Here is a 12,647-nt window from a genome sequence, read left to right on the forward strand (position 1 = left end):
AGGAAATACTCTGTTTTGACTCATCAGTGAGTGTTGTCATATCTTTTATATCACAATGGATAGGTATTTCTCATTTAAAATTGCACAGCAGTTGTATTTGACGTTTGTACATCACACATCAATCCACATTTTAAAAAGAAATGATTGTTTTCCTAAATACAGGAGAGCCCAGATAAAGGGGTCCAACTTAATGAAGTTCCACTGTATTTTTAAAACAACAATACAGTAATGATAATAATAATTTTCAACCCATTTGTGATTTCAGAACCATGGACAAATGAAAGATATGGGAACACTGCTAAATCGTTTTGTAAGCCTGCTAAAAGCATACATTGGATACAATGCTGAAGAAGCTCTTCGTTACTTACAAACTCAAGCACCTGCCATCAGGTAATTCAATCAAGCTGTTCTTAAAATGCTTGTTATCACTGTTTGTTAAAAGTGAAACATGTGGAATGGCTTCCAAATTGTTTAACTAGCCTACTGAAGCATACATTGGACATAATGCTGAAGAGGTTCTCTATTTCTTACAAATTCAAGCACCCATCATCAGACAATAGTCTCTACTGGTGAGAGGTACAGTATAAACTGACTAAATGCTTATATCCAAACTTTATCTCGCAGTTTGGTATGATAGACTTTGAATGGTTTAAACTGATGATTGAACTTGAATGGTCACCCAATCTAGACTGTATGTGCAGCTACTTCACATTTTTATTTATTAAATTGCTAACATTACCCGAAGTTTAATGAGTAACATAACTTATTGACCATTAAATTATTTAACAACTCATGTGAATTGCAAAAACTTAGACACAATTTAACACACCAATTCCTGTTATTTTCAGCTAGCAGCTTTCACGGACCATCTCAATCTTTGAAATATGAGGGCTATCAAGAAAGTAGATTATGTTTTGGTATAAACAAAAAACAAAGTACAAGAAAAAAAATTGTCGTACATTCATTTCAAAGTGACAATAAAATACTATTTTTCAGCATAGTCACCATACAAATTTAGGAACTTATCATAGCAGTGAAATAGTTTTGAAAGTCTAGTGTTATAAAATTTGGCTGCCTGAAACCAACCAGATAGTCACACCCACCCGTAGTTTCATGTCGTCATCAAATCTTGCCACAAAATTTATGGTAACCTAATTTCTGCATAACAATTTTGTGTAACAAACTCCTTTCTAAAAACTAAGTGAGAGTTTTGTTATTGTAAATCGGTGGTCTTCTTTAATCTTCTCATCGACTTTAGAGACAATGAAGTCACAATGCTTGGCCATCAACTTTGTTCGCCATCGCGCAAATTACTTTGGCTATTTTTAAACTTAATGCACTACTGACACACTCCACCTTCAGTAATCACACTGTTCCCATAAACTTTAGAGAGTTGGCAATAAATCTCAATTGGTTTATTGTGCACAGCCAACAAAAACCGTATTATTGACCGCACTTCACAACTTGCGGGATTTTCAATTGCATCACACATTTTAAACTGTTATTGTAAAACAACAAGGAGCAACAGTATCCTCTCAGTAGCACTGATGGAAGCCACTAAACGGGGAAACGCCCTGACATAAAAATAGCCGTGATAGTCCAGCCCCTAACTGCTACATAGCGAAACTTAATTTACTTTCTGGATAGCTCTCACACTTGCAATCACTATTTAGTTGAAATTTTGTCGTTATTTTACGTAATGTTTTTGAAAATAACTGACTATTATATCTTAATTAAGTGATTAGTCTGAGTACAGGTTTTCACTTATTACTTTAATTTACTCCAATATTTTGATTAATATAAATTTGGTTTACCTATTTCAATCAAATTAAAGTAACTATTACAAAACCTGTCATATATCTCTTTAAATTATATTGACATTAAATAGTAATAGATAAACTCAGTTGTAAGGGTATATTTTATCCCATTGATTGATAATTTGTCTTTGTTCACAGTCCTAATCTGGTACAGACACCAATTTACTGCAGATTCTGGTGGAAAATTGGCCTCAGTCTTAATATGTAAATAGTATTGTTTATATATTATATTAACTGTTTTATATCGGTAAAACAGTTAATATTTCCATATTTCGTTAACAGCAGAAGGCCTTATTAGCATACAGCTTTCTTCACGTTTAAATTTGTGGGAGAATGACAGGATTATAAACAATTTGCTTTTGCTATTGATAAAATCTGGAACATGACATTTCAGGAACTGGTATCTGCTTTCTTCTTCAGGTATCAAACTGTAAAACATAAATTTACACTTATCTGCCATGGGGCAAGGATCATGAGTTGTTTTACGTATCTGTTTTGTTCAGTCGTGTTTTTTTTTTCGTTGGTGTTGATTTTAAGTGTATTTTTTCATGTACCATTCTACTGTTATTGAGTTGATTTGTTTACTATCTTTCTTGCAAGCCTTACTCTATTTTTTATGGTTTGACACCTGAATAAGGTGCTTGCCAACTTTGATGATAGGAGCAAAAGCTGTTTCCCCATTATTGCTCAGTGTTAGTTCTTGCAGTGGCAAGTTCAATGTTGTTGTATATTCTTGCCTCTGATTAAAAAGAAATATAAGTTTATATTCAGTTGAGTAAATACTCTGTAAATATTATTCTTGTTTTGTACATATTATAAAATAATACAGTTATGTTATAATTTTAGTACTCCTAAGTGTATTTTCCGGAAGTTCTTTGTATTAACATAACCTCATATTATAAGAAATTTTCATTATCTGAAACATGATCAGCCCCGATTATTTTTATAATTTCGATTTGACTGTATCAAAATTTAGTTTATTACACAAAGACTACGAAATGATTTAATGTGCAATGTTCCAGTGAGCTGCAAAGCCAGAATCACAGCCTTGGTAGTGTGTGCATCATGATGTCAGGTGTGAGAGGGGGAGGCGAAGTGTTGGTGTCTGTCCCCACCCCTGCCGACACCTTCCCCCTCCACTGGGACAGTATCCTCATGGGTCTCAAGGGTCCAGGTAAGACTATTTTAATATAATTTCCTGTCTTTAAATTATAGATTTGATTTGATTTTGAATTGATTTTGCATTTTCATTTTGAATTAAAATTGTTTTCATCAGCAATACTATTGTTTTTTGATTTATTTATGTTTTCAGTATTTATTTTTCTACATAGTTTTGTTTAGTCCCATTACAATGCTTAACTGAACTAATATGGGAGTTTTAGGCTAGAAGTTTTAGGTTAATTTGGTGTGCTCATTTTAATGTCACTACATTAGGAAGAAGAGATATAAATTAGTCTATTAAATATAAGCCTACTCTTCCCCAGGAGGTTTTACTTGTGGCTGATTTATACATTCCAGTTAAACCCACACTTAGTACAGCAAAAACCGATGTTTCACTTAAATATGGGCAACCTTTCGGATGTCCAGGAGCGGAACATTACTAACCGCAAATTTCGAGATATTGAGATGCAAAGGTAGATCAATAGGTTTTAGTCTACTTCGGGATATGAATGTTAGAGTTGGTGTGACTCCCTAAAGTGTTAAGGGCTGTTGCTAGAGTAGACATAAGGGTGTGCCACCCCTGCCTGCTTTGACTGGAGAGGCAGGTACAGAGCTGGATTCCTCTTCTTTCAAGGAGACAATAATACTGAGATTAATGCCCAAAATCCTCCCTCATTCAGAATATTCACTCTGGAAGCAGCGCAAAGGTCCTTTTGGGATGAAGTGCAATTTCTCAGCTTCTTGTCCTAAGACAACAAAAAAAGACTTCTCTTCAGACTATATTAAAACTCTTATATACCAGGCCTTTTACCCTTTTTAATGTAGAGGCATTAAGTAATAATAAATAAGAAAAGATAAAATATTTATTGAAATACATTAATAAAACTATAATCTGAATCACAAATATTTGTAATGTTATAGCTCATTACAATGTTTATATGCATTATAGACTAAGCTAATTTTACAACTGTTACACAACACTCTATGGTATTAAGCAACAGCCACAAGATAATATCATACAATAATCAATACCAAAAAATGCTGTAACCAGCAAATGACGATTTCAACACGGAATAATAGGACAAAATGTTCATGTATAAACAAAATTTCCTTACCTCAAATCAACAATCACAATGAACTTTGATATTTTAGCGGGCCTGGAGTGAAAGGTTTACATGTGCACCTTAAGCAGTAAATATGTTACAAGAATTTTCCAATCAAGGATCAATGGATTTCATCACTATTGGTTATTAAGTATGAAGAAATCCGTACATAACATTGAGCTTTCCACCATTGACAGTGAAAATAATTTGTGAAAAAGTTTTAATACCAGTGTGTGTGTGTGTTGTAGATGTGCTGGCAAGTTTGCATGAGTTGGACAAGGTGTCCAGTGGTCGTCCTGCTCTGTTAGCGCCCGCAGTTAGTGATTTGTGCGAGTTGGTACTATCTCCTAGCAGCTCAGTACGAGGCTTAGCTCATGGTCTGCTGGTGCGTCACCTGCGTCATGCTCCACATTGTGCACTTTCACTGCTGCCCGCCTATCTCTCATGCCTCAACTGCGGTCAGTACGAGGTTGTGTCTTCAGCACTCGCCAAACTACCTGAAGTTGTTGTCTGCTCTCAAGGTCAGTTTTCTAAACATTTATGATTTTTTAAGATAAAAAATAAAGAATTACTGTTTTGAGCTGTTAAGCATCCAACGATACACTTTAAAAGATGTAGGAATGATGATAGTCCTTAGTCAGAATATTGAGTGTAGAAAAAGACATTTAGTTATTGTTTGGTCATGCTTATATTTTTCTTTAGACTATAGAAGAACGATGTTAATGCTTGCCCACATGCAGCAAAACAAACTAAAGATCTCATCACAACATTTAGCTGAGAACAATTTGATAATTCTTTACACAGCTCCAATCTAACATCCAGTGACTACAATGTGTTTTTGTAACTGAAGATGCATTGCTAATGCGCCTCAATGACAACAGCAATGAAATATTGCATTTCAGTATCTGTTAAATCAGACGGCAAACTTCTTCTATCATATTGCGATTTACAAAATGATTTTTCTGATATGATGAATGCCTTAATATTGTAAAACTTATGTAAAAATGTAGATAATAGAGAGGCCTTTCAAATAAAAATAAAATTTTTACAAAAAGTATACTTGTTTTTTTATATTGAAATGCTACTTAATTAAACAGCATTACTTGTAATTTTACTACGCTTTTAGAAAATCAGATAGGAGTTTATATTCATAGACTCTTTTATTATTTACAAAAAGAATATCACGGATCATGGACTAACTCAAATAAACAAATTGACATTCACCACAACACAAGGCAACCACTGAACTGTTACAATTGCCATTGGGAATGAACGAGTATGATGGAGGAAATATGTTGGGGGAGGAGAGGGAGGGAGAAAAGTTGCATATATTGTTTAAATAATTATTATTGTTGATGTAATTGTAAATAAATTTAAAGTAAAATGAAATTACGGTGTTTGTTTCAAGTTTTGTTTAACTATATATATTAATGAATTTACTCATGCATTATGTTTGAATATAATGTGTTCATCATCATCATCATCATCATCCGACGTTTCCGTTATCACGGGTCGTCGTACACAGCCTCCTCCACTTTTGTCTGTCATTCCAGGTCTCCTCTTCCTCCACCTGTATTTTCTGTAGTCCCCTTCTCTCTATGTCTTTCATGTGTTCATGTGTCTGAATGTGTTCATACTACATTTAAATACTTTATAAATTTCATTTCTGAATTTCATAAACAAATAAAAAAAAATTAAAATTGAAATATTTTTAGACAAGGAATACATACAAGGTGTTTGAAAAGTATGGGTACGGCTTAATATTTTAAAAACCATAGGAGATAACATCTATAAACTTTGCACAGTGCCATATGGCTATGTAAACTATTTTCCCCTGCTATTACCATGACATGCCAACCAGGGGGGACGGCCCACAGATGAAAACATGGAAATCTTAAATGAAAGCATGGGTCATTTGAAAGAGCTCACTTAGTAGAGTTGAATTCCGCAAACCGCATCTCAAAAGGTTTATCCAATCAGAAATGGCGGGTTGTTTTAAGTACACATTGTGAAGTACATTATGCGCTGCCATTTCTGACTGGATCGTCATATTCTGATGCGGTACGCGGCGTTTCACTCTACTAACCGATGTGCTTTCACTGACTTTCTTTAATTAGCAAGTTATGTCATAAATTTATAACACAATAAATTCGTCGTCTTTATGTTTATGAATTAATTAAGTTCTACCATTGTTCTTTGTTGGTGAAATAGTTAACTTACCACTTAATTTTTTAATTAAATTTTTTTTAAATTTTTTATAAATACTAATCAGTGAAACCATTAATTAGTAGAGTGAAACGCCGCTTACCGCATCAGAATACAATGATCCAGTCAGAAATGGCAGCGCATAATGTACTTCACAACATGTACCTAAAACAACCCGCCATTTCTGATTGGATAAACCTTTTGAGATGCGGTTTGCGGCATTCAACTCTACTAAGTGAGCTCTTTCGAACCCATGCCTTCATTTAAGATTTCCATGTTTTCCTCTGTGGGACGTCCCCCCATGGTTGGCATGTCATGGTAATAGCAATAAAAAATAGTTTTCGTAGTCATATGACACTGTGCAAGGTTTATAGATGTTATCTCCTATGGTTTTTAAAATATTAAGCCGTACCCATACTTTTCAAACACCCTGTATATTGTTTTCTATTGTAACTGTTAATTTTTGTTTTTACGATTAAAATCAAAAAAGTTATGTCATAGTTATTGAATTATTGTTTCAGAAGTTGCGCTGTCTTTACTGGAAACTGTGTTCTGCTTGGGTCTAACGCAAAACATGGATACAGTTCCTTGCATCACAAGATCCTTGGCTCTGCTCAACCTGCAGACTGGTTGTTAGTATCTCAACCAGTATCACTGTATCATTGTTAGATGTGTCCCTGCCAGTATCACTGTATCATTGTTAGATATCTCAACCTGCAGACTGGTTGTTAAATATCTCAACCAGTATCACTGTATCATTGTTAGATATCTCAACCTGCAGACTGGTTGTTAAATATCTCAACCAGTATCACTGTATCATTGTTAGATATCTCAACCTGCAGACTGGTTGTTAAATATCTCAACCTGCAGACTGGTTGTTAAATATCTCAACCTGCAGACTGGTTGTTAAATATCTCAACCTGCAGACTGGTTGTTAAATATCTCAACCTGCAGACTGGTTGTTAAATATCTCAACCTGCAGACTGGTTGTTAGTATCTCAACCAGTATCACTGTATCATTGTTAGATGTGTCTCTGCCAGGACTTGGTTTATGAAAGAGCTGTTCTTTTAATATCTCTTTAATTATTACAAAAATGTTTGTACGTTTTTATGTAATTAGTAAAATAAATCGTTTAATTTAGGTTACAGTAATATGGCTATTGTGTTGTAAATAAATGTTATTTTTTAAGAAAGGATATTTGTTTGTTTTTATGTATAACTCCTATAATCCTTTTAAGGTTTGTCACCAATATATCCAAAACGGCTACATGCAGATTAATTCATATCATGTATTGTATGTCAAGATGACGATATGTAACTGTTTTACATTTTTGATCAGTATGATTTTATTTTCATACAACGTATATCAACTTACGTATTAAACACAAAAGTCTTGTAAATATCAGTTCTGTACCTATTCTACTTTGCTATGAGTCCTGTGGGTAAACAGTGTTCATGTGGAAGAAGTGAACGCTTAACTAAACACAGCAATCAATGGGCGTGATAACTGACACCTTTATAGGTATCTCCTTCAGTGGATCCTGTATTAAGTATTGTAGCCCTTTCGGATTTAAGAAGAAGAAGACTTTGACAAGAGTTTATGGGAATAAGATTATGTAATTCCCACGCTACCCATTTGACAAGGCCTTTCAACTACCATATATTAGTTGAAGTTCTGTAAACTATGTACCTCATAGATCAGCTACATGCTGGAAGCTTATCTATTAATTCCAGCAAGATTACAATCCAGAATTTTTATGACAGGCAGAACACAACACCTTTGAGAGGTGAATCAATACTATGACCTTACAAATTAAGCCTCCCCAAAAGAAATGGTCTTTAATTAATAACTTTCATGCTGGAGTTGGTCAATGCAACTGTTGGGAATTTAAATGGTTACACACACTGAATTTCAATTCTGTGACTGTGGAGTGGCCACTCGATGGTCCTTTTCTGAGCGAGTGACAGCTCTAATTAAGATTTAGGAATCGGTTGTATCATGGGAAATACTTTTTATTTCTTCACTCATTGCTATTGTTTTTAATTCTGAAACATAAACATAGTCTAGTTTTTCATGCAGCTTACAAACCATACATGTATCTCACATGTATGTAAATACACACATGTACATGTATGTATGTACATGTTTTTAATGCAGCTTACATGTATTTTTGGGGATTGGTGTGGTTACTGTTTATTCACGTAATTTTATCCACAGCAATTTAAATAGCACAATAAATTATACAAGAAAAGAAATAAGCCCGGCCAATTCATTTTACCAGTAGCCTGTTAAAGCTGTTTAAAATCCAATATTCATTGGTATAATCTTAGTTTTTGATAATATTTTCACAAGCTTGTAAAGTTAATTACTGTGCAATATACAATAAGATAAGAGTTTTCTCGGTTCAGTAATTTGATTAGTGTATCAGAGATGATAAGCTTAAGGTCACTAGTTCCATCCTAACAGTGCCATATTAAAAAAATGTTATACTTAGTTTTACTTTAGTAAGGATGATTGTTCATCATCTGGATTAAATTGTCTGTGATACACATTTTTCTTGTTACAGACTATGAAAAATTACTAGAAAGCAATGTTATACTTAATGTGAAAAAAATGCTAAAAGAAATATTGTTAATAACACCTTGAGAATTGTTTTGAAGAATAGGCTGCTTTAGTGCCGTTATATTTATCAGAAGCACTTGTATATACTATGTAGTGAATGGGAGAACCCCAGTCTGTTTCATGAGTTACAACTAGTGATGTCTTTGTTACAGAGGTAGATTAAAGGGCTATCATGCACTCAGGATTACTCAAAATCTTCTCTTATCTAGCTAATTGCCGTTATCTTGTATGTAACCTATGATTTGTTTATCATGTGTGAACTTAGAATAACCTAATTTGAATTTAATTTGTTGTTTTCGTGGGAACACAAATTTTGGAAATTAGTGAACACAATCAGTTTTAATTTCCATAAGGGTAATTTTATCTGTAGTTTCATTGTATTTTGTCCCTGTAAACCTTAAAAGAAACATTAAAAACCATGTGTGATGATCTGTACTAAATTCGGTTTTTCCAGCTTTAATAATTCTTTACATATATTATTTGCGATATCGTAAATTGATGTGTAATACCGATTGGATAATCACCTTTTTTAGCACAGAATATATTTTTGAAAGTCAAAATTAAATATAGTGAAAATGTTTCCAAAATTAAGCAGAGAACTTGTTTGTATATTGAGTTTAAGTGTATGTTTTATGTTGCTATTTGCTGCTGATTATTCAATGGTGAACATGCAGGTAAGTGTCGAAATATACTTCTACTCATATGTTTAATTTATTACATTTATAAATAGATTATTAAGGCCTTTAATATGGTTACACTCAATAAACTGAAATAGTTTTAAACTTTTTAAATTTTGTTTATATTACAATGTTATGTTCTAATGTTTAAAACATTTGTAATTGTGAAATAAACAATTAAATAATCTATTTATTTATATCCAAAGTTTTAGGATTCATTGCAAAGTTTGCACAAAACAACACAACATTCATGCAAAAATTTGTAAAAAATGGCATATGGGTAAACTTTAAAAAATGTTACGGTTTTGGTCCCTAAAAATACATATTTAATAAAAAATATGTTTTAAATGATTAGTGATTGAATAGCAATACTGTTTCTGTCCTGGTTCCATGATTAACACCTTCACTGCAACATGAGTCAACCTTAGTTAAATTAACCTAAACATTAGAAAACAAACTTTATCCAAAATAAAAGTAGACCTGGTCCTTTTTTTCACACAAACAGCCACAATTTTCATTGAAGCAGATTCGTATAGCAATGCTCACCTTTATTACCAAATATTGTTTTGCTCATCTGAAATCTAAAATCATCATCATCTTTGAAAATGTTTCTACTGTTTCTTTAAGTCTAGAACACGTCTCCCACATGGCACAATATCTATTATTGGGTTGCAGAGCAAAGTACCTAACTTGAGTGTGCTCTGGGTGAAAGTGTGTTGTAACTGTAATGTATGCGAGTCGACACTGTACTCTCTATGGGTCGGAAGAATAATTAAACTACACATTTAGAGTAACATTGCTCTAGGACCGCTCGTAAAGGAACGGACGGGACGCGGAGGTTACATGACGGTGTCCTGGTGGTGGACTTCGGGTGGACTGCTGGCTGGCCAGCTTGGACCGTTGGTTGTAGGGTAGTGGCGTGATGTGACGTCACAGGAGAGCAGCCTATGAGCATTCTTTATTCTTTTAGACCACATCGTATGTTACATCGCCTGACCAATACATACTGCCAACATCACTGGTGCAGACATTAAATATCACTATGGATACCTACCAACTTAGTACTTATCTCACACTAAAATACACTACAATCCTCCCCCTTAAATACATAAGTCCCCTACAATTTTTAGAAATTTATCAATTACCAATTTGTTTTACAATTCTCCAATTTTTAAATCAATTACAATGAATAAGAAAATTGACATTATACTCTTTATTTTTGTAAGTATAGATTATAGAGAACAAAATAACAAACTCAATATAATCATTTAACACAAATCACAAACACTTCAATCAAAACCAATAAATCAGAATATAGCAATTAATAACACATTGAATGAACACAATAACAAATCGATAATAATAATGCTTAAACAATATTAATTATATACAAGTCACAATTGGGTTGTATTTACAAGTCCATTTTGACTAAAAGGTTTACGATCCCTTAGTGGGTATCGTCTACAACAGGTGTCATTTGTTTGGGTGAAACGCTGGAACTGTTATTGTTTACATTTGTACGTGGGCTGGGGCTTTGCCCTGAGCGTTTCTGTTATTGTTATGGTTTTGCGGAGAGAGGGGGGCAAGGTCGTTGCTAAAAGTACTGGCGACCTTGCGCTCGCTCTGTCCCGCGACTGTATATCGATCGTTTCCTGCGTGTGCTCTGTTGCCACGCTTGCGTCTGGGAGTCTAGGCATTGTTTGTCAACTCAGACATTTCCGGACTACACTGTAAACCTACCAACTGGTCGATATGTCGTTTTCCACCTCATGCCCGTATTCAGTTCAACTAAATACGTGACTGGTCCTAATCGTGAAACTACCACACCTGGTATCCACTTATATTTCTACCTCTGTAAATCTCTGGCTATGATTGGTTGTCCAATAGCTAACTGTCTAGTTTTACTACCCCTTATAGTACAATCGTTGTTTTTCTTGATTATACTGACATTATTGCTTTAACATTTGGGCGAATTAAATCTAACCTAGACTTTAGCGATCTGCCCAACATTAATTGAGCTGGCGATAGATTGGTAGTAGAATGCACTGTATTTCTATAAATGAACATGAAGTTTACTCAAAGCTAATTCTAAATCCTTGGAATTATGAAGAGCTGTTTTCAATTTATTTTTAATAGTTCTGACTGACCGTTCTGCCAAACCATTGGTTTCTGGGTGGGTATGGTGGTGAAAACGTGTGTTTGATACCATTTGAACATCAAAAATTCTTTAAACTCTGACTGGTAAAAGGTGGTCCGTTGTCGGACACTATGTGGTCTACAATACCATACCTACTAAATAATTCCCTTAATTTCCCAATCGTGTGAACAGCTGCCGTTGAAGCAACGGGCAACACCTCTGGCCACTTAGAGTACGCATCTTTTACACCACCAAAAATAACTTGGACTGAAAAGGTCCAAAAAAAAATCAATATGAATTCGAGACCAAACTCGTTCCGGAACATTCCAATGATGCAGGAAAGCCTTGGGCGGTTTTGCTCGTTCCTCCAAACAGGCCTGCACAGCTGTTAGCTAGTTGTTCTATGTCCGGTCGATATTAGGCCACCATACATATGCACGGGCTAATGCCTTCATGCGAACAATACCTATGTGTGAAGTATGCAATTCGTTCAGAATGTTTATTCTGAACCTTTTAGGTATTACCACCCTGTACCCCCACATTAGGATTCCTTGCTCCAAGGTTAATTCCGACTGTCTAATTTCAAATGGCTTTAGATCTGGTTCAGTTACAATTAGCCAACCTAATTCTACATAGGATATTACCTTTTTGATTTCACTATCTACCATTGATTCTCTTTTTATGTCTACATAGCTTAATGGTATGTCATTTTCAGCTAAACACTGCAAATAGGTACCTATGACATTAATATTAAGGTCATCATCCGAGATATCATCTTTAATCTCACTATTTACAGGTAATCTAGATAAACCATCGGCATTGCCATGGTTTTTGGGACTTAACATACACAATCTCATATTGGAAACCACTTAAAAACAAAGCGTATCGTTGTAACCTACTGGCTGCGAAAGCAGGTAACCCTTT

The 12,647-nt window shown here is 34.3% G+C and overlaps 2 protein-coding genes across 2 annotated transcripts in view; both read left to right on the forward strand.

Annotated features, from left to right (window-relative positions):
* LOC124365605 (integrator complex subunit 1) overlaps positions 1 to 7,482 on the forward strand; it is a 66,182-nt gene extending 58,700 nt beyond the window's left edge. The window contains exons 15-19 of the mRNA XM_046821595.1: positions 266 to 390; positions 2,840 to 2,991; positions 4,330 to 4,602; positions 6,808 to 6,915; positions 7,217 to 7,482. Of these exons, the coding sequence (XP_046677551.1) occupies positions 266 to 390; positions 2,840 to 2,991; positions 4,330 to 4,602; positions 6,808 to 6,915; positions 7,217 to 7,224 (666 nt within the window). The 3' untranslated portion in view covers positions 7,225 to 7,482. The remainder of the gene's footprint in view (positions 1 to 265; positions 391 to 2,839; positions 2,992 to 4,329; positions 4,603 to 6,807; positions 6,916 to 7,216) is intronic.
* Positions 7,483 to 8,750: 1,268 nt separating this feature from the next.
* Positions 8,751 to 12,647, forward strand: part of LOC124365028 (UNC93-like protein MFSD11) — a 41,278-nt gene continuing 37,381 nt past the window's right edge. The window contains exon 1 of the mRNA XM_046820915.1: positions 8,751 to 9,583. Within this exon, the coding sequence (XP_046676871.1) occupies positions 9,485 to 9,583 (99 nt within the window). The 5' untranslated portion in view covers positions 8,751 to 9,484. The remainder of the gene's footprint in view (positions 9,584 to 12,647) is intronic.

Source organism: Homalodisca vitripennis, chromosome 6 (assembly GCF_021130785.1).
Source record: "Homalodisca vitripennis isolate AUS2020 chromosome 6, UT_GWSS_2.1, whole genome shotgun sequence".
NCBI classification, from domain to species: Eukaryota; Metazoa; Arthropoda; class Insecta; order Hemiptera; family Cicadellidae; genus Homalodisca; species Homalodisca vitripennis.